Source organism: Microtus oregoni, unplaced genomic scaffold (genome assembly GCF_018167655.1).
Source record: "Microtus oregoni isolate MIOR12 unplaced genomic scaffold, Mior012 000002F_ref0000024, whole genome shotgun sequence".
NCBI classification, from domain to species: domain Eukaryota; kingdom Metazoa; phylum Chordata; class Mammalia; order Rodentia; family Cricetidae; genus Microtus; species Microtus oregoni.
The window spans coordinates 12520186-12542557 of NW_024543061.1; the positions used below are offsets into that span (position 1 = coordinate 12520186).

Consider the following 22372-nt stretch of genomic DNA (forward strand, 5'->3'; position numbering starts at 1 on the left):
CTTATACAAGTTTTGAGATTTATTCAATTCCCTGAGATAAAATTAATGCTTGATTGTCTATGATATTCTCTCAAGGACTGATTTGTTCTTAATATCCTTTTTACTACAAAGATATTTAAAATCTGTGATTTAATTTGCTTTCCCACTCGACAAAAACCTTTGTTTTTGAATAGCCAGTCATTGCTCTGTATAGACGTAAAAGACATATGTGCTTAAATCTATGCGTCTATGCAGAGAGCTAAGCCATTTAAGTAGTCCTAACTCACATAGTGATGATGAAACTTGTACTGATGGACAAATGTTTAAATCTGTTCATAAAATTGTGAGAGCCGGGCAGTTCAAATCTTTCTCAGAGGCCCTGGAGAAAGGACAGAAGGAATCTAGTCTGTGTCCTTGCCAAGGGCAGACTTAGCAGGGTACAGTCCGGGCCTGGGCCAAAGCCTCAAAGAAGTTAGAGTTCCTATTCCTGGGAAGTTGGCTTTTCTCTCTGGAGAGACTGGAGCTATCAGTCCCAAGGCCACCGTGTGCTGGGTCCATGATGCCCTGGAGATACCCTGCACTCCCTAGCGCAACACTGCTTGATCAGCTTCCTGCTGACTTTGCCCCACTGTATGATGGCTTGCTGCTGACTCTGTCCTAATTTTCTCCCACAATTTGTTTATAAAATTCTACACTTCTTAATAAACTTGCTTGGCATAAGACATAGCTTATGCAAGATCACTTGACCCGAGCTTTTCTATCTTCCTTATCTTATCATCATCTGGTCCTCCCCATCAGGACCCTGCCACTGAGAAATGGCATGTGGATCCAGGTCAATCAAATTTGATCTAGTAGATAAACAAATAATGCATAATATTGTAAAAAATAACTTTTGTAATATATGAAAGAATAAATTTTAAAAATTTAACTTTAATAATTAAAAATCAAAATTAGTTACAAAATCTTCCAAAAAACAAAAACCCAGATGAGTCTATCAGCTGAAAGATAAAAGACATCGCATCAAAGGCTCCATTCTGATTAAAAGACCAGGACTATGTCCAGGAGTCAAGACGCTTTCCCATATCATCTGAGAAGCGCTGTGTAGTGTTCGTCACCAATCCCGTTGACAAGCATGAATGCCAAGGCACTAAACATTCCTCTCACTTTTTACGTTTCTTACATATTTTTGTAATTAGTTGTTAAAAATTATTTGTGGCATTCAGGTGGTGGTGGCACATGCCTTTAATCCAAGCACTCAGGAGGCAGAGGTAGGAGGGTCTCTGTGAGTTCAAGGCCAGCCTGGTCTACAAGAACTAGTTTCAGGACAGGCTCCAAAGCTACAGAGACACCCTGTCTCAAAAAAAAATTGTTCATGGCATTTATTATTCTACCTGATATATTTCTAAATGATAAAATGTTACTAAACATTGTGTTCTTTCATTTGATCATGCTTTTCCATGACTATTTGCTTACTCTAAATCCTACCTTATTCAAAATCAATGTTTAGAAATTCAAGTTTTCATTGTTTTTTTATAAATACATAAATATATATTCTCATTGTTAAGTATAAATTGGACAAAACAAAGCATCTAGTTTTTAAATTAAACTTTTGCCCCGTTTATTCTAGCTAGAGATGTCTGAAGATTTGAGTTGACTCTTCTAACCCAGATTAGACAAATGACATCAGTCTCTAGTAACAACACCCACGATGGTTTGCACCTTCAGTACTGATGTTTAGTGATTTGCTTAATATTGAAAATGTCCTACACTACAATTAGCCAAGATAAAAATTAATTAAACAATATTTACTTTTTACTAATAAAAGAGGAGATAATCATTCTAAAGTCCCATTTCAAACCATTTAAATATAAGTAAGACAGTTCATGGGGTACAAATAACTGTAACTGCAGAGGGAACTATATTGTCAATCTCATTTAAATATGTAAATTGTGGTTATTTTAGAAATGTTTGTTTCATATGTTACTTTTACCCCATTTGACCAGACTGTGTTCTTGATTACTTAATTTTAGATATTGTCACCCTTTGTCACATGCAAATGTTATGTCAAACACACAAAGTGCAAAAAAGAAATTCAGATCCAGATCACATTGGGCATTGCTTTGATGTGATCCAGGATGTGCTTTCTTAATGATCTTTGTCAGCTATTCCTCTCTCCTGACGACTTCTGTCCCACCTCTACTCAGCCCCATCTACATCAGATCCTAGAAATGAGCCTTCCTAGGTACAAGGGACCTTATAATATTTAATAAGTAATATGTGGCCCCCAAATGTACGAAATGTGGTGCTTGTCCAGAGGGCAACTGTGATGAAGACTCCTGAAATGCAGCTGTGCCTGCAGGAGTCATCGGCTGCTTAGAGTTTCAGGATTGTGGAGCGGTTGGGATGTTGCTGGTCCAGAGGCTAATTACCTCATCCAGGCTAGTTCTAGCCCTCCAGAGCAGCCATGCCTTGCCCACCTCTGTGTCAGAACTAACATCCTATAACTTATAGATAGAAACTTTCTAGAATTTATTAGCTGGTGTAGGAGGACCTTCTGTTTATGTATTGCTTTCATTGGTTAATCAATAAAGAAACTGCTTGACCTGATAGGATAGAACTTAGGTAGGCAGAGTAGACAGAACTGAATGCTGGGAAAAGGGCAGACAGAGAGAGCCACCATGGAGCTGCCAGAGACAGACATGCCGAATCTTTCCCGGTAGGCCACTGCCACGTGTCAATATACAGATTAACAGAAATGGGTTAAATCAAGATGTAAGAATGAGCCAATAAGAGGTTAGAACTGATGGGCCAGGCAGTGTTTAAATGAATACAGTTTCTGTGTGATTATTTTGGGGGATAAGCTAGCTGGGCAGGATGAACAAGAGGCCCCACTCTCCCTGTAACAATTAGCTGAGAAGACTATTAGCTTCTATGAACCCAAAAGCCAAGAATGTCACTAGATAGCATCTTGGACGTATAGAAAGACTTTCCCCATCTTACCATGCCTGCCTCTCTGCTGTACCTACCAATGTATTTTAAACTTGCCTTGGTCTGTGACTTTCTTTGTTCTGTGAAACTATATAAAGAGAAAACAAACTCTTCATGAAACTTCTACCATGTTGGAACATGGAATTTAGAGTAACCTAAATGGTCACTTAAAATCATTCCAGAATAAGCTATCTCTTGTTTCCTTTTTTTCCCCAAAAAGTTCAAAGTAAAATGTTACCTAGCCCACATATTCATAGTTTTGATCAATAAAAAGAATACTATGAATACATAGTTACCAAAATATCACAGTTCTGGGTGCTATTGACTTGGATGAAAAGCTGAGTCTACAGACAATTGCACAGTTCATTGATCGGTTAGTAATAGCCATTCTTATTTCATGGTAAGCAGAGTTTAAGGAGAAAATAGAGTTTGAGGATAAAATGATGAACTAGAAAGGTTCCAACTTCGAGTAAAAATGAAGTCAGGAGTGAAAGGCTGGGAGTGGGGGAGAAAGCAAACAAAATAAAACAAAGGCAAGGCCAGTGGTAGGTGGGTGAGGAGGACAGAGTGAATTCAAGTGCATGGAAAATTGCCATTCAGTGAAGCCAAGACACTGCAGTGTAGGGCGTGACACATCATGACAACAGCCAAGGAGTCGGGAAGGGCTAGTCCCAGGAAGCCAGGCAAGTGAGGGAGATGGGTCAGAGAAACAGGGGTGTAGGAGAAGACTGACCCACCTCATCTGCGTGTGAAACATGGATTTCACTGCCTCATGACTGAAAGACAAAACAGACACCCACAGGAAATCAATACCATCGGCTGCTCCATGACAGTCAGAAGAGCGCCCAGTATTCTGGGCTGATGCAATCAGCGTATTGACAATCATAATCAACTTCATCCCTCCCCTGGTAGGATGCTGCCTGGTACAGTGTAAAGCATACCGGAACAGGGTTACAGGGGGTTACAGAGGGATTCACTGCTGAACAACTGACTTCCTTTCATGTCCTCCGTGTTCCACTTAGAATCCAGTAATGAAGCAGTCACGAGATAGCACGCTTGAGAATAGACTGCTTGAAAATATAGGGATGCTATTACTGTCCCACTGACAAGCATGATGGATGATCGTGGCTTTTTTGGATGACTCTCTTGGGAAGAGCTCTGAATTGTATGTATAGAACTTACATACTGTTGGGGTTGAAACTGGCCCCTCTAATACCACATCTGAGGTTATTTCCAGTATGGTAGACAGACAGGCAATGACTATAATGATCTTTCTTGCACAAAAGTCAACAAACCCAGGGAACACATGGTCACTCACAATTAGTAGATGCAAAGAAGCTACAGTAGACACCAGAGATGCCCTGAAGTAGGGGTCCTAGGTTCCTAGATCTTTACAAGTGACAAGAGGGGCCTTGGGTAACTGGCACTTACAGAAGGGCCATCTTGAAGTTGTGCATGGCTAAGTATGATTCACTCTGCTAACCAGGCTAAACCTGAGCAATACACCCTCTAAGAAAAACTCCATGAGTTTAGGTGACAGAAAAACATAACACTCTAGAAAACATTATTCTCAGAGTCCGAAATAAGCTTTCCTAATCTTTGTCATCTTTCTCAATGGCTTTAGACACTATGGTCAGAAACAGGAAGAAAATAAGAAACCACACTCCTGGCCATGTTGCCACTTGAACGTGATTCTCAGCTGAGACCTAGAAATCACTGTCCCTGGCTTCAAGGAAGTTTCGGGGAGAAACCTGCCAATTCATGGCTCAGAGTTGGCTCTGCTATAAGACACCATCTTTATGAATACAGGCAATGCATACTGCTCAGGCTTCATCTTCCAGATCTCCCCGGCCTGAGTCATGCACAATCAGGCTTTGGTTATTTATTGATCCCTCCTTTTGTGCCCCACTCCCAAGACCCAAGTGTCTGCCCACGTGTCTTTGATCTGTGCCTTCCAGGGGTCAAAGGGCTGGACTGCATCACCCAAGTTCCTTTGCTCTTTGGCTTCTGGGTGGAGTTGGCAAAGAGGAGGAGAACACGGTTGGAGTTATCTCATAACCCCAGCAGTGGCCAGCTTCTGTTCAGGCACCGTTGTATGGCACAGCTCAGCCAAAGGAACCGTATCATGGCTCAGATGTTCACTTGCTGCAGCAAGAGCTTTCTCTGTCAGCCTGCTAAGTTTAGGAATGGTTTTAAGTGCTCAGCAGTAAACCCCTTGCCAGTCCTTGGCTGATCCTTCCTAAACCCTGCCCCCACACCAGTAAACTGTCCTTTCATTAAGCTCTGTTTGAGCAAACTATTTGAGTGTGTTTTCTAAGTTCTTGTGAGACCTTAGCTAGCATAGGATCCTTCATTGATGGTTTGGCTCTAGGCAAATGATCCACGGTTCAAGTTTTAGAACAGTAGCTAATGATTTATCTAACACCTCTAGGCAGCTTCAAAGATTCAGAATTGACCAGGTAGAATCCTTCGACACCCATCTCACTGCCTTCTTCTCCTCATAGCCTAGACTGAGACCCTGAGCTACTGGACATTGGATATCCATGGTGGCTCAAGTTCAAAAGTTTGACTTTGGTTGAAGTCAAGGGGAAAACTGTGTCCCATCCCCAAGGCGCAAACCCAGATAAAGGGGACACTCACTTGCCATTGTTGAAGATGACAGTGCAGTTGGGCCAGCAGTCATGGTTCACCAGGCCCAGGTTGGGGAAGATGCCCACGCCCACTGCCTGTAGGCCTCTCTGGTCACTGAGAGTGAAACCATTGCAGTTGATCTACCCAGGGAACAGGAGAAGAGTCAGTCAACAGACATGCATCCAATATAGAATAGTCAGTCAACAGACAAGTATACAGTACAGAATAGTTAGTCAACAGACACGCATCCAGTACAGAAGAGTCAGTCAACAGACATGCATCCAGTACAGAAAACTCAGTCAACAGACACGCATCCAGTACAGAATAATCAACAGACACGCATCCAGTACAGAATAGTCAACAGACATGCATTCAGTACAGAATAGTCAACAGACATGCATTCAGTACAGAATAGTCAACAGACATGCATTCAGTACAGAATAGTCAACAGACATACATTCAGTACAGAATAGTCAACAGACATGCATTCAGTACAGAATAGTCAACAGACACGCATCCAGTACAGAATAGTCAGTCAACAGACATGCATTCAGTACAGAATAGCACCCAAGCCGCTGAAAGGCTTTGAAAATAGAGAACTCACTGCTTAAACTAAATGACCCAAAAGTCATGGATCTGGGAAAAGTACAGGCAGGGATGGGGGGAGGGGAGGGCAACCCAGATAGGAGGGAAGTAATAGAGGTGGGACGAGAGTAATCAGAATATATTATATGTATCTATGAAATTGATGAATAATAAAATTGGTCAATATTTTCAGAGAGAGCCCGTTGTTGTCCTAAAGATGCCTAGAGTCTGCAAGCCTTTTCCTGTTTCCTGTATGATTTCAAATGATTCCCCAAAATAAGAGCCATGAGGGGAATCCCACATTTACCAAAGCACTACGACTTTGAACCTTCCAGTAGTTCTAACCTAATAAAGCCACATATAGGAACATTGGCTCCTTGATTCCATGTCTAGGTCGCAGGAATCCTTTTAAATATCCATCCTGGTTTACCTCCCCATGCTCTGTGGGGTGGGTGTGAGTCCCAGGCAAAAAGAACAAATACTCTGGGCTACGAGAGGTGACACACACCTGTATCCCAGCACTCCAGAGGAGGATACAGGAGGCTTTGGAATTCAAGGCCAACTTGGGCTATGTGGTAAGACACCACCTTGGATAGACACACACACACACAGAAGGAGAGAGAGAGAGAGAGAGGGAGAAATATGGTGGATTAAAATAGCATCATTTTAAGTTTCTTTCCCTTCCAGACATTCGGCCTTTGCTCCTGAATCTAGCTGGTCTGCTTCTGGAAGCGTCTTAGTTGTATAATACTTGGTGTCAACATGGCCTCTCTAGTATAAGAAATCATACTAGAAGATTCTAGGTTTATTTTAATGGGATCATTTAGAAGTCTGCTTCTGAGTTCAGAATCAGAAGGGCTAGTAGGTATTTCTGCTATACCTGGGGTGCAAGAGGACAGACTTCATGTCTCTGACTGCCTGGTCTAGCAGCTATAGTCATGGAAACAGAAGCCACTGTTCCGGGCAGCTGGGGCTTCCTTCCATTTGAGCAACTCTATGCTCCCAAAGGGGATGAAGGGAAAGAGGGAGGAGACAGACACTGGGGACAGAGCAGGGGAGGCGGAGAGGACGCAAGGCCGTACCACGCCGAAGATGTGCGAGATATACTGCATGCTGAACTGCTGGCTCTGCGGGGGCCAGTACTGCAAGAACGTGTCCACATCCACCCGAAGCTCTTTCTGCTCCTCTTCCCCAAAGTGCTCCACATGGTTCTGCAAGTCATCCACTGACACCAGGCAGCCCTCTGTGAGCCCAGTGCCCTCTCTCTCCACCCGCCACATGATGCGGGCTGCCAGCCTGGGAAAATAGGGGGGACAGCGTTAGGGAGACCGAGAACACTCATCATCCGTTCGGTCATTTACTCACTCATTCAGCAAGCACCAGTGTCGAGTGCACGCCGGGCACAGAGTCAGGGACACACTTCCATCAAGATGCTCTTACATCATGTGAGATGTCGGTAAATAAGAGCGTTTTTCAATCAGTGCTAAGGCCGGGCGGTGGTGGCGCACGCTTTTAATCCCAGCACTCGGGAGGCAGAGGCAGGCGGATCTCTGTGAGTTCGAGACCAGCCTGGTCTACAAGAGCTAGTTCCAGGACAGGCTCCAAAAAAGCCACAGAGAAACCCTGTCTCAAAAAACCAAAAAAAAAAAAAAAAAAAAAAATCAATCAGTGCTAAGTGCTAGGCAGAAAACAAGGGTGACTGGGGAGAGAAGGCTAACGTGCTCCTGCAAAAAGAGACTTCTCTTCTTGCTTGGCACAGTGTGGGCCCTATTTCTTTCTGTTTGGGTCAGAATTATTCTTAGAAACGTCTCCTTCTAGGTTCTCCAGGTACCTGGGAATCAAATCTCTACAGATCTGAGGGCAGCATGGAGGAAAATAAGGTTCGGGATAAGGTGTGGGGAAGATCAGTAGCTCCTAAATCCCAGGGATATGGTCCCTGGAAGAGAACAATGGGTGACCAAGTTCAAGCCGGTAACTGATGTGATCACCGGGAGCTGTGCAGAGGAAAGGGATGGGGAGACGATGTCATTTAGGGCCCTGAAGAATATGACTCCTGTAGAGAGATCAAGGAGGGGGCGAGGCCTTGCGGGTTTCATCCTGTAGATTCCTAAAAGTTCCCAGGAGATGACTCTATTCTTTCTTTGTGTTTTTGTTTGTTTGTTTGGTTGGTTGGTTGGTTTTTTGTTTTGTTTTGTTTTGTTTTTGTTTGTTTGTTTGTTTTTTGAGACAGGGTTTCTCTGTGTACCTTTGGAGCCTGTCCTGGACTAGGCTCTATAGCCCAGGCTGGCCTCAAACTCACAGAGATCCGCCTGCCTCTGTTCCCAAGTGCTGGGATTAAAGGCGTGCACCATGACTGCCTGGTTGATGACTCCATTCTTGATTACCATACCTTGTGCACCCTGCAAATGCTTTTAATTACCAGTATCCACACCCCCTTTGCCCTGAGGTCCCTCTGGCTTCCTACACACCTGCCCAGATCCCAGCGCCAACACCTTCCAGAAGAGCCGCCAGCCCTTGAGGACTCTCAGCCAGAACTCTCAAGCTAGGCCGAGGTTCCTAGCAATGGTCCCGTGTGGAAGTTGGCATTGTGAACGCAGGTTCCTGAGATGGTGGAAGGACCATCGTACGGCCAGGTCACTGACTTAGAAAATCGCCTGGTAAAAGAGACGCATGCTGTTGAGCGGCAGTGCGTCTTGTCAGAGCTTCATTTTTAATATTGTTTTCCAGAGAAATCAGAAACCCTAATTTTCCACAGAGTGTAATTTTCCGAATTTCAAAGTTTGGCAGATCATTTTTTAATTAAATATTGAGGAGCTATGCAGGGGCCTGTAGGCCACTTTGGGCACTACAATTTGGAATCCCTGTTATAGATGCCCAGTATCCCTCTCAGACCTAAAGGAGAGAAACGAAGGACCTGAGACATTTGCACTCAGTCCTGAGAGCTGAGAATGCAGTCACCTCTGCGGTCCCAGCCTGACATTTGGAAATCCCAACCCCTGTCATGGGGACCAGCTCTGACCTGATGTTCTCATTGGGCACCTTCCCGTATCTCTTGATGGCGGAACACTCGTTCTTGTGGTTCAGCCAAGCGTCCTTCTGGCACGTGCGGTCACAGTAATGGGCGAACTTGCACTGCCCGCAGCGGTGGAGCTTCTCCTGCCTCTTGAAGCAGGTGTGGCACACGACGTTAATGAGGCTGCAAGTAAGGGAAAAATGACGTCAAGAAGTACGGGGGCTGGCTGGATGGCTCGGAGGTCACGATCCAATATTGCTCTTGCATAGGAGCCAAGCGTGGTCCCAGCATTTACGCCGGTGGCTTATTACCAACTGTAATGCCAGCTCCAGGGAATCTGATGCCTCTGGCCTCGGAGGCCATCCACCTTCACATGCCCATACACACCTTCACATAATTAAGAAGATAAAAAAAATAAAGAGGGGATGCCTTTGACCATACTTTTTTGCAAATAACACATTGCCACATACTAGGTAAGTCATAAAGAGGAGAGATCCGGTCTGGCTGGGGGCACATCTGCAGAGGTGGGGGAGTGTGACGCCAGCCCGGACAACAAAAAGGAGAAAAACAGATTTACACCGGTTCAAAGTTAAAATTGTCTGCTCAAGAACTGATTTCATCCAGAGGAGGCATTTAGAACAAGAACTTCATTTGAAAAGTGGGAGTCTAAAATTAAAATGATAAAGACCATATTCTGAGTCAGAACTGGAACCCAGGTCTCCCATCTGCCAGTAATGTGCCCTTTCCATGCGCCCTGCTGTGGTCTGGGTACAGTCTAAATGTGTGAGCTGTAATTGCCATTGAGAAGTACTAAGACAGGGGAAACAATTAGACTATGTGTTTCGAGGTGGGGCCTTTGGGAAGGAGCGCTCATCAAGACACCAGAGTGGAGCTACTCTTCCGTATGCATTGGGGCTGGGCTTGGAGCTTAGGGGCAGTGTACTAAGTGTAGACAAGTCCTGGGTTCAATCCTAGCACAGTAGTAGTAATAATAATAATGATGATGATGATGATGATGATGATGATGATGATGATGAAGAAGAAGAAGAAGAAGAAGAAGAAGAAGAAGAAGAAGCCCTAATAGAGCTGCCGACATGCCTCAGTGGAAAAAGGTTTGCTTCCAAGCCTGACAGCATGAGTTCAATCTTCAGAACCCACAGAGTAAAAGGAAAGAACCCCTGCAAGCTGTCCTCTGGCCTCCACAAGCACTTCGTGACATGCTAACACACGTGTGTATGTACACACACACACACAAATGTAATTTTAACATGCCCCCAAATAATCCATTTTAAAAGAAGAGAGGTCACCTGTTGTGGGTGCTAGAAACTGAACTGCTAATGCAGTAGACACTCCTAACTGCTGAGCCATCTCTCCACCTCGTGTTTGGTTTCTTGACAGTGTCTCAGACAGCCCAGGCTAACCTCCAGTTCACTGCATAGGAGACCTTGAATTTCTGATCCTCCTAGTTTAACTACAAAGTGCTTTTTACATCTGGACTTGGCCTGTACCAAGAATGAACCAGATGTCCTGCCCTGCCCTTCTGTCGTCCACATGACCTATGGCTTACTGGGACAAGGTTCCCCAGGCTGACTCAGAAGGAAGGAATGTGCTTTAACTGGCCTGGCCTCTAGGTGCCTACGAAGTGACTTAATATACTTTGAACAGAGCGAGCACAATCATTATAGGAGCAAGCTCCTATATTATATCCCTAGAAATAGGTTCCATGCACTATTCCATGCATGGCCCCAAAGTCGACAGAGTGACTTTGACCAGGAGAAAGCTGTGGAGAGATCCCTGAGGTTCTTACAGTAAAATCTTCGCCCACAGCTGAGAAACAGAGAGACATTTACAATCGCTCGCTAAGCCGTGAATCAATATCCCTACCAGCTAAAGCATACTTCCTTATGGTGCTGGTCAGTTTTAACTGTCAACCTCACACAGCACAGGTTCCCCTGTGAGTGTCTCAGTGAGGAACTGACCAGCTCTGGTTGGCCTATGGGGATGTCTTGATACCTTGATAATTAATTGATGTGGGGAGCTGTAACCATTCCTTAGGGCATGGGTGGGTTCTGAACAGTATAGAAGAGAGCGGGTTCGAGGAAGGCCAATTAGCACATGTTTACTGTATCTCTGCTCCTGACTGTGACGTGATTGAGCTCCTGCCTTGATTTTCCTGAAACGATGGACTGCATCTGTAATTTCTAAGACATATAAACCCTTCTTCCTCCATGTCATTTTTGTCAAGGTATTTTATCATAGCAACAGAAATGAAACTAGGACACTGTTAAGTGTCAAACCGGGAACAAATGTTTGAGGTGAACACTGAACATATCAGAGCGGACCTGGCTTCCAGGTTCACCAGCATCCCTCAGCTCCTACCTTTTACAGGGTATGGCTGGCATACCTCACTCTCTGCCCTGAGCTCTCCCGTCCAAGGATTGAGCTGCCCTTCACCCAGAAGCTCTTTCCTATATAATCCAGACATTTTGGTTACCTGCCCCTTTTTTGTACCTTTGGCCTTCAGGTTGCTACGTTTGATTTCCCCCCTCGCTCCCCATCTCCCCACATGGCTCAGGGTCATGACCACTCTGGACTCTCCCAGATATTCCTGACTCTGCTTTCTGTTCACACTCGACTTTTATCCATAATATATTTTATTTCTTTTTCTTTTCTTTCCTTTAGTTTTTTTGTTTTGTTTTTTGCTTTTTGTTTTGTTTTTTGAGACATGGTGTCTCTGAGTAACAGCCCCAGCTGTCCTGGAACTAGTTCTGTAGACCAGGCTGGCCGCAAACTTATAGAGATCAGTCTACCTCTGCCTCCTGAGAGCTGGGATTAAAGGCATGCCACACCACAGCCCAGCCATAATAAACTTAATTTTTTTAATTTACTTATTTTTATGCTTATTGGTGTTTTGCTTGCATGCATGTCTGTGTGACAGTGTCAGAACCCCTGGAACTGAAGTTACAAATTGTTGTGAGCTGCCATGTGGGTGCTGGAAATTGAACCCAAGACCTTTGGAAGAGCAGCTAGTGCTCTTAACCACTGAGCCATCTCTCCAGCCTCTCCTTTTTATTTATTTTTTTATTCACCTGGTGCCAAAACCATGGGAATGGCTTAAATGAGTTCCCTCCCCAAGGAACTCAGCTGCTCTGAACCAAGCTGCCTATCTGATTCTCTTAAGGTATGTACAAATCATTTGCAACTCACCAAATTTGATTCTAGAGTCCTCTTCTTCAACTTAATTAACCAACCCTCCCTCCTCCCCAATTCATTAAGTGTCCTCTCTCCATACTATGCTCTTTTGGGCCGCCCACACGGGCATCTCCCTCCTACACCCTCCAGGGCCCCATCACACGGGCATCTCCCTCCTACACCCTCCAGGGCCCCATCACAAGGGCATCTCCCTCCTATGCCCTTCAGGGCCCCATCACACGGGCATCTCCCTCCTATGCCCTTCAGGGCTGCCCCACGTGTGCATCCTGCTCACTAAGACATTCCCACCTCTCCAGCTGTTTCCTTCTCTCCCTGCTCTAACCACTGTCTTTCCTTTTCTTCTGGGTGTCACCGTGGAGCTCTTTGTTTTGTTCTGGTTTTCACTATGAAAGTCACACCGGGATGCCAGGAAGTTTCTTCTCACCCTACTGGGCCCCAATCACATGGAAAGGGATGCCTCTCCTCAGTGATTTTGGACATTGCTCTCTGACAAATCTCTCAGTCCACTTGGGGATGCCCCAGATTGAAACTCTTGTGACTACAACACTTATGCCTTCTGCTCTGTCATGGTTCCTCTCAGCTCCTTACTGGAACTTCCTCACTTCTCCTTAGGAGCTGCCTATTAAATTCCCACAGCTTCTCTACATGCTCCTGGCTCTTCTATCCTTTCCTTGTTCCATTCCCCATGGAGCCGGCTGCTCTATCTCTCTTTGTGCCCTCCTGGGCCTGTACATCGCAAGTTCCTTGCCTCCCTTTAGGAGCTACCTGTCCTGGAGCTTTTCTATCCCTTGGGTGGAGTTCTGGCTTGTTCCTCTTTGTTCCTTATGACTGTACTGTTCTCTGTTGCTTATCTGCTTGACCCTCCCTTTCTTTTTTATTTTAAAAAAATGTATTTATTTATTTATTATGTATACAATATTCTGTCTATGTGTATGCCTGCAGGCCAGAAGAGGGCACTAGACCCCATTACAGATGGTTGTGAGCCACCATGTGGTTGCTGGGAATTGAACTCAGGAGCAGGCAATGCTCTTAACTGCTGAGCCATCTCTCCAGCCCCCTCCCTTTCTTTTTTTGAAAAAATATTTAAATAATTTTTTTTTTTTACTTTTTATTTGCTCTTTGTGTCTTTCACATCATGCATCTGGATCCCATTCATTTCCTGTCCCTGTGTATCTGCCCTCTGTCCTTGCAGCACCTCCACCCCCAGATAAAATTTAAGAGAAAGAAGAGGGGGGGATTTCATTGTGGAAGCTGCAGTGTGACATAGTGAGTCATGCTGTTTACCCCTTTGTCTATGTATCTTTTCTTGCAAGTGTTTCTGCTACACTATAGGTGCTGGATCCTCACTGGAACTCCTCTTAGTTATCCTGCTGTTGCCCTGTGTTGTGGAATCCTGCAGCTTTGAGTCTGTAGGACTGGTCCCTTCATGCTCCAGCAGATTACAGATGAGGTAGACACTGGGTGGGCCAACACATAACCCTGTTTCTGGGCCTGGGTAGTTGCAGCCTTCCTGCTCTCCTTTTCCTCACCACCAGGGTGAGCTCTCCTGCATTGCCTTGGTGTTTGCGGCAGTGAGAAAGGGGTGGGGCCAGTTGTCCTGCTTTCCTGACTTTGGACTCAGATCTTCCCAACATCTTCAGGGCCAGCTCTACTGTGCTGCTCAGAGGTACAGGGCCTGCTCTCCTGAATGTTGTAGCTGGTGGCAGGTAGAGGCAGCTCTCCAGCCCTTCTGACCTCAGGACCAGCCCTCCTATCTGCCTCAGGCATAGGTGGGGCGGGGGGTGAGGGGAGAGCCCCACTGTTTTACTGAAAATGGCTTCCAAATTCTTGCAGATTACAACTTCTGCCACTGCACAAGCAAATGCTCCCCAAAGTCTCTTATCTCTAAGGTTCTACAACTTTCCACTCTTAAATCTTTTATCTCTATGATTTCTTTGTGATTTGCTCTCAAGAAATCTTTTAAGACTATTGTGTAAACAGTATTTTTCCCAGTACACTGGGTATGGTTTAAAGAATCTGTAAAATCTATAACAAAATTTGGCTAAAACAGCAAAAGGCTTGTTAGTTAAAACCTACACATAGAAATCTTAATTCGTTACAACATACTATACATGTGAGTCAACTCTAGTTTAGAATATATTGTATATGTAATTTGGACTCAACTCTTACTTGAGAAATAGACCTACTTAGTAAAACATGCTCTCCTCCATCTTGGTGTATGACCTCATCAAGATATAAGCAGTCACATGACTGGCAACCATCTTTACTAAGGTTAAAAAGTACATACCTTGTGATTTCACCATTTAAGATGACCACCTGGCATAAGGCAACAATTATAGAACTTCTCAATCCTACTGAGAAGGATTTAGCACTGTATCTCTTTTTTAGACTAAGGAAATAACAAAAAGTCTCCAAAAATATTTTGGCTTAGTATGGATGTTTGTACAGTGATAATGTTGGACCCTAGAGTACAATTACCGAGGAGGAGTTGCCCCAGAGAAAATACTCTCACACCACAGTTGATGTAAAAGCAGGAAGATTTTAATTCTATAGTGACAGGATCACTCGGCATTCAAGTCAAGGACCCTGAATAGCTGATACAGGCTAATTTTAAAGCAAAAAGCCACAGAAACAAGGGGAGAGTCTGGGGAATGTTTTTCATCCTAACTGTATCCAAGGAACTGAGTCAATATCCTGACCAAGGCTGAGGAACTGAGTCAATATCCTGACCAAGGCTGAGGAACTGAGTCAATATTTGTGGGGTTATCTTGCCCTGATTCCAGGAATGGAGCTCTATTTGGAGAACACCCACAAGGGCACAGGGAGATAGAAAGTCCCCAATATTCCAGTATGTGTGTGGGTAATTGTTAGATTCCTGGTTCCTGGGGGGGGGGGGGGTCTTAGAGATGCCTCAGAGTTGTCTTAGAGTTCTACAGTAAAAATTAAAGTTACATTTGCTACAGCATACTATATGTGTGATTAAACTCTGGTTTACATACACTCTGTATGTGATAAAATGTTAAGGTTATAAAACTCTATTCAGATTAACAGAAGCAGACTTAGAAATAGACACCATCTTTGATAACTGTTCAACACCAACTTTCTAAATAAGCAACATTTGTTTGATAAACAAGGTATATTTGATAAGATTTATAAATTCCTAAGGTCTACTCAGTTTCACAGTATGACTAAAAGTTTTATTTTGATATTAAAAGAGCTTCACTTCTAAATTGTGTGGATTTTGTTGTTGTTGTTTTTCTGGGTTTTTTTTTTGTTTTTGGTTTTGGGTTTTGTTTTTTTTTTTTGTTTTTTTGTTTTTTTGGTTTTTCGAGACAGGTTTCTCTCTGTAGTTTTGGAGCCTTGGAGCCTTTCCTGAAACTAGCTCTTGTAGACCAGGCTGACCTTGAACTCACAGAGATGTGCCTGCTCCTGCTTCCAAAGTTCTGGGATTAAAGGTGTGTGTCACCACAGCCCTGCTTAAAATTGTTATTTTAAGGTTAAACCTGACAGGGACAAGATGTAAAATCCCAGTCTTATAAAAGTTGCCAAACTAAACTGTTAAAGATAATTAAGAAATGCAAATTAATGGTCAACTCCCTTATAAATGATAAAATTCTTTAATGTTCATAGTTATGCTTAGTGGTAACACAATTAGTTACACAAATAAGCTCTATTAGCCTCCTGGATAGGTTTTCAAAGTTAAGAGACAGAGAGAGAGAGAGGAGAGAGATAAAAAAACTAAAATAAAATCTAAAAAACAGAAAATGAAACAGGAAGCATTGCCTTCTAATTTGGGGCCTCTTTGGCCCAAAATTTTTCTTATCAGAGCTGCCACCCAGGCTCAGCTGTGACCCTGGGACTGCGACACAGGAAGATGTGAATGGTACTTCCCAACTTTCATGTACACACACACTCATACTTAAGATCATGTTAAAATTCTGGTTCTACCTCCAGATCTGGGTGGATCTTTGGATTTTGCCTTTCTTATTCCTGAAGACCCTTTGCGAGAATGTAGAGGTGAGAGAAACCTGAATCCTGTTCCTTCTGGTTAAGGCATGCTGGGAAATGCTAAGTATAAGTAGACAGGAAGGGGACATTAAGACGGACTGACAGACAGGCAGACAAGAAGGAAGGAAGAGGGGCTGGAGAGATGGCTCAGCAGTTAAGAGCATTACCTGTTCTTCCAAAGGTCCTGAGTTCAATTCCCAGCAACCACATGGTGGCTCACAACCATCTGTAATGAGGTCTGGTGTCCTCTTCTGGCCTTCAGGCATACACACAGACAGAACATTGTATACATAATAAATAAATATTTTTTAAAAAAAGAAGGAAGGAAGGAAGGAAGGAAGGAAAGAAGGAAGGAAGGAAGGGAGGAAGGAGTCGTAGTCCTCTAGTTCCCATCCTTCCTGTTGCTGGTGGGGATGTGAAAAGTCAGATCTGGAGCTGGTTTAAGCTAGATTCTGCTCCTGACTTCAGTATCTACTAGCTGTGTCACCCTGAACAAGTCCCCATCTTTTCTGAGCCTGTGCTTCCTTATGGGGATATGGGAATAGTGACAACTATATCTTGATAGTTTTTATACTGGCAACTATTGCTTTCTTTTACTGAAAAAAAAAATTCATATATTTGGATCATGCTTTTTCTTCTTCCACCTTCTCACCATCTCTCTGCCCACCCAACTTCACGCCCTTTCTTTCTCCCCCTCCTTAGCAAACAAAACAGAAACTCACACAATAATAATAATAATCACAAAAACACAAAATCAGAAACCAAAATTTAAAATTAGCCAAACTGGTGCTGGAAAGATGGCCATCAGTTAAGAGCACTTGTGGCTCTCTAAGAGGACCCAGGTTTAGTTCCCAGCATCCACATGAGGATTTGCAAACATCTGTAGCTCCAGTTCCAGAGAATCTAGAGTCCTCTCTGACCTATATGGTCACCAAGTGTGCACATACACACATACAGGTAAAGATACACATACACAAAAATAAAAAATAGCTTTTGCAATTAAGCAAACTAGTATGGTAATGCCTTGTAATCCCAGCACCTGGGAGAGTGAGGCAGGAATATTAAAGTGAATTTGAGGACATCTTGAAATACATAGTGAACTTCAGGTCATTATGAGCTACAGAATGACACTTTGTCCCAAAAATCAAATGGATGATAGTTGAGTTGCCACAGTGCTTGCCTAGCTTGTAGGAAGCTCACAAAAGCTGGACATGGTGGTGCATGTCTGTGTTCCCAGAAAAGGAGTCAAGACCATCTGGGGACACAAGAGACTGTTTCAGAAAGCAAACACATATGTAAATGTGTGTGCTGGAATTGATCAGATGCTATATGAGTGACTTTTTCCTGGGTCTGAGCTTCAACACTGCATACACGAGATATGGTGGTTTGAATAAGAATGACCCCCATACACTCATATATTTGAATATTTAGTAGCCATTGGAAAAGCTTGGGAAAGATTAGGAGGTGTGGCCTTGTTGGAAGAGGTGTGTCCCGGGAGGTGGGCTTTGAGGTTTCTAAAGCCAGTGTCATTACCAGGTAGCTCTCTCTGCCTCCAGGCTATCTGAAGATGTGAGCTCTCAGTTACTGCTCCCCACCATGCCAAGCTGCCTGTTGCCCTGCTCCCTGCCGCAATGGTCATGGGTTCTAATCCTCTGAAACTGTCAGCCTGAAATAACCTCTGTGTTCTGAGTTGCGTTGGTCACAGTGTCTCATAACAGGAATAGAAAGTGACGAAGATTCAGGGGATGGTGGCGTAGACCCGAAATCTCAGCACTCAGGAGCTAAATTCAGGAACATCAAAATTTCAAGGTCATTCTTAAATTTGAAGATAGCCAGTTAAGGCCGACCTGGGAAATGCGAGACCTTGACTCAAAACAAACAAAAATCCCAAACTCAACCACAAAAAAATTTAGTCAAAAAGAAAATTGTAAAGAAGTTCCAGGGACTGGAGAGGCAGTTCAGCAGTTAAAAGCCCCTGCTGCTCTTCCAGAAACCCTGGGTCAGTTCCCCACACCCTCATCAGGCAATTTACAATCACTGAAACTCTAGCTCCACACCCACAGACATCATCCTGCCCTGCGCATCCCATGCCCCATGACAAGCTTGGCTCAGGCAACTCATGCTCTCTGTCCTTCAGAGCCCTCACATTCTCAGGCAGCCATGAGAAAGGAAGACAGCTAGGAAGGGGGAACCTCTATTTCGGAACAAAAACACAGCCCTGAGAGAAATACAACACCACTTCCCTGCTCCCCAGTGATGGAGAGTGTCCAAAAGATACCAGATCCCCAGATTCCCTTTGGATTCCAGGAGAAAAGTTCTTACCCCAGCCAGGTGACCTTCAGTCAGGACCACCTCGAACGTTCCTGTTCACAGGAGGCAGTAACTCCTATTTTCACCAAACTTCACAATTTTCAAAGTCGTGTTCCTAGCCATTCTTCCTAACTTTTGTATACTTATATGTATGGATGTTTTGCCTACATGTGTGTCTGTGTACCAGGTATGTGTGTGGTGCTCACGAGGGTCAGAAAAGGGTGTCAGACTCCCACCCCAGAACTGGAGTTACAAACTTCTGTGTACTGTGCAGGTGCCAGGAATTGAACCCAGAACCTATGGGAAAGCAGCTAGCGCTCTTAACCAGCTGAGCCTCCTCGCCAGCCCTGCTACTCTTTCTAATACGCTCTTTAGAGTGCTAGTGATCACTGTCTTCATAGAGACACTGGTCTTGTAAGTCTCTGCTCCCAGCCGGCCACTGCTCCCAGAATACAGGGCATGCACCTCTTCGCCCTGAGTACTCTGCTCTGGAGGAATGTCCCCAGTCACTCCTCACTCTGCATCCCTGTCCTGGAGTCTGTTATCTGTCAGAGTCAAGAGGACGAGAATGGCAGCTATGTGCAGCTCCTTGTATGGGGATAACCAGCCATAACAGATAAAGGCAGAGACAAGGCATCTTATCTGCATGGTGAATGAACCGGCCTGCAAAAATACCATAGAGCCAATAGGACTCAGACAATGTCTTTGTGTCTCCAAACTGCTCGAAACTGTATCCCCTGGGTGCTGGGGATGCAGCTCAATTGGTAGAATTTGTCTAGCATTGAGAAAGTCCATTCGAGCCTATCACCACCACAATGGGAAGCGTGGCAGCAGGTAGGCATGGTGACTAGAGCAGCAGCCGCAAGTGAACACCAAACGAGCAAGTCCTCAAGCTCTCCAAACTTGCCTTTAGTGGCATCCGTCCTCCAGCAAGGCCCTGCTTCCTAAGCACCCCCAACCGGGACCAAGTGTTTAAATGTCCAATAATATGGGGGACAACTCATTCAAATCATCACAGGGGTCCTTAAGATAAACAACACATAGGCTTTTCTTCCCAGTAGACCCCAGGATGAGCTGGTGCATAAACACGGATGAAGACAATGAGAATCAAGGGAGGGAGACTTTATTCCCACCAAGGTGGGGGAGGCAAGGCATCCAAAAACTCAGTCCACTGGACAGTAAAGACACATTTTTCTAACTCTGTGAAGGTGACCAATAAGAGGCACTGATGGCAGCCAAAGGCTTGAGGACAGGTGGTAAGCAGACACCTGTCGGACGGTGAGCTCATAGAATGCCCTGCTCTGGGAAATGATGTTGGGAGATGACCAAACTGCAGAGGCAGGGGGAGGCCTCCTCAGTCCTGCATCCGCATCCTGTAGGCAAAGGGAGTCACTGCAGGCATCTGAAGAAAGGAGCAGTGTAATCAGAGTAGGGGATGTGGCTGCCCAATGCGGTCTTCCAGTGGACCATGTCAATCCTTGAGGCGTTTCTGGACCAGGTTTGCAGTGACTGTTACATTCCTAGGCACAGATTAGGCAGTACAGCTTCCTTGTCCTAGCTTTGTCTGGCCTTGTTAGTCTTGAACTGTATGCTTGTTTGGTGAGACCATCTCCTTATGAAGCACAGGTTGGTCTTGATGTGTGATCCTCCTGCCTTAACAACCCAAATACTGGAATTATAGGCAGGTGTTACCATGCATGGCCAGCAGTGGTGTGTGTGTGTGTGTGTGTGTGTGTGTGTGTGTGTGTTGTATGAAAAGACAGAGTTCAACATCCAGTGTCTTCCTCTACTGTTCTCCACCTTACTTTTTGAGATAGTTTCTCACAGAACCTGGAACTGGAACTCCACCCATAAAACAATCCAGGAAGCATCTAATCTGAGGCATAATCACCTCAAACCTACTAGGAGACCCCTGGGCCTCAAGGATAGTCACGTGACATATACTACAAAACTTGTAGACCTGAAGACCTGACTGTCTTCTAGAACCTAACCCAGGAACAAGCATGTCCAAGGTCAGGACCCTAAAACACTCCAGGAAGACGGTAAGGAGGTTGATTGACACTTTTTTCACAAGAAATGGCTGAAAATGGGGCAGTAGGGACAGCTCAGCAGTTACAAGCACTTGCTACAGAGGACCCAGGTTTGGTTCCCAGAGCCTACATAGGGGCTCACAAAAACAAAACGAAAGAACAGTGCTCAGCCATAAAATTATGGTCTGGTAGCATGTATATCATAATGCTTTCTGTGTGGTTTTCAAAACAGAAATCTCTATGATTTTAATAATATTTTAATTTGATCTTTTTCCCATTTCCAGGCCATATCTGAAAGAAAAACACTGCTGTTTTTTTAGTCTCTAGCTCATAGACTATGCACTGCTGTGTAGAGGAGCACACTACTGCTCTCCTCCATGTTTGGTGCATGTGTGTGTGTGTGTGTGTGTGTGAGAGAGAGAGAGAGAGAGAGAGAGAGAGAGAGAGAGAGAGATGCATTCTGCTCCAGTATGTGTATGCATGCATATGTGTGTGTGTATGGGATACAAGTGGGTTAAAGAAAGGTCAAAGGCAGGCTGGCCAGATGTCTCAGCAAGTAAAGGAACTTGTAACCAAGTCCAATGAATTCAGTTCCTGGAACCTACATAGTAAGGGAGAAAACATCTCCAGAGAGTTATTTTCTGACCTCCACACCCACATAGCACTTCTATTACACGCACACATTGTAATTTGAAATATTTTTTTTAAAAAAAGACAAAAAGAAAACCTGAGTTCAGATCAGCAGTACCACATAAAATAGACAAGCTACAGACATGCATGGCAGTGTATGTCCACAGCTTCAGCACTGAGGAGCTGGGGCGTGAGGAATTCCAGGTTCACTGGCCAGACAGTCTATCTGAAATGGGGAGCTCCAGGTCCAGTGAGAGGCTGGGTCTTAAAAACTAAGATTGAGAAGACTTGTGTGATGGCTCAGTACAAACCTGACCCACTGTCCTGTCTTCAGAACCCACAGGGGGAGAGAATACGACTCCCAAAAGCTATCCTCTGACTGCCACGTGTGTCCACACGCTGAGAGACACACAAACCCAGTTCTCAATGTTTGCTCCACGACAGCGCTCACAGGATGGGACACACACTCCCGTGGTCACACCTGGATACACTCTGTTCTCCAGCATCACACTCATTCTAAGTTCAAATCCACCCTCAGTGAAACCCTGTCTCAAAATATTAAAACGAGGGCCAGACATGGTGGCATACATCCTTTATCCCAGAATTTGGAGGTAGAGGCAGGAAAATCAGTGGCTCAAGGGCACCTTCTCCAACACAGAATTCAAGGTCAACCTGAGTTCTCCAAAAGCCAGTAATAAGATAAAATCTCAATTATTTGCAAATTTCTTTGTTAGGTAATTATTTAGTAAAATTTAGCAATATAACTCACAAAGGTTTGTATGGTATGTCAACAGATCTTGTCTCTATACCCAAAACTGACCAAATAAAAGGCACATTCTAAATCGATTATAGTTACTCTCAAGTTTACATTGAAGAGAGATATTTTAATAATGTAGCAAGCACTTATCTCATTTTCTGAACTAATGACTCAAGAACTTCTCTAATCCTGTTCTTAAATTATTTCCTTTTATAACATCGCTTGTCC

At 44.3% G+C, this 22372-nt stretch overlaps 1 protein-coding gene across 1 annotated transcript in view; it reads right to left on the reverse strand.

The window, feature by feature from the left end:
- Smyd1 (SET and MYND domain containing 1) overlaps window positions 1-22372 on the reverse strand; it is a 49802-nt gene that overhangs the window by 20178 nt on the left and 7252 nt on the right. Inside the window, exons 2-5 of the mRNA XM_041640469.1 lie at window positions 9203-9379; window positions 7266-7479; window positions 5608-5738; window positions 3705-3743 (exon numbers count right to left, since the gene is read on the reverse strand). Of these exons, the coding sequence (XP_041496403.1) occupies window positions 3705-3743; window positions 5608-5738; window positions 7266-7479; window positions 9203-9379 (561 nt within the window). The remainder of the gene's footprint in view (window positions 1-3704; window positions 3744-5607; window positions 5739-7265; window positions 7480-9202; window positions 9380-22372) is intronic.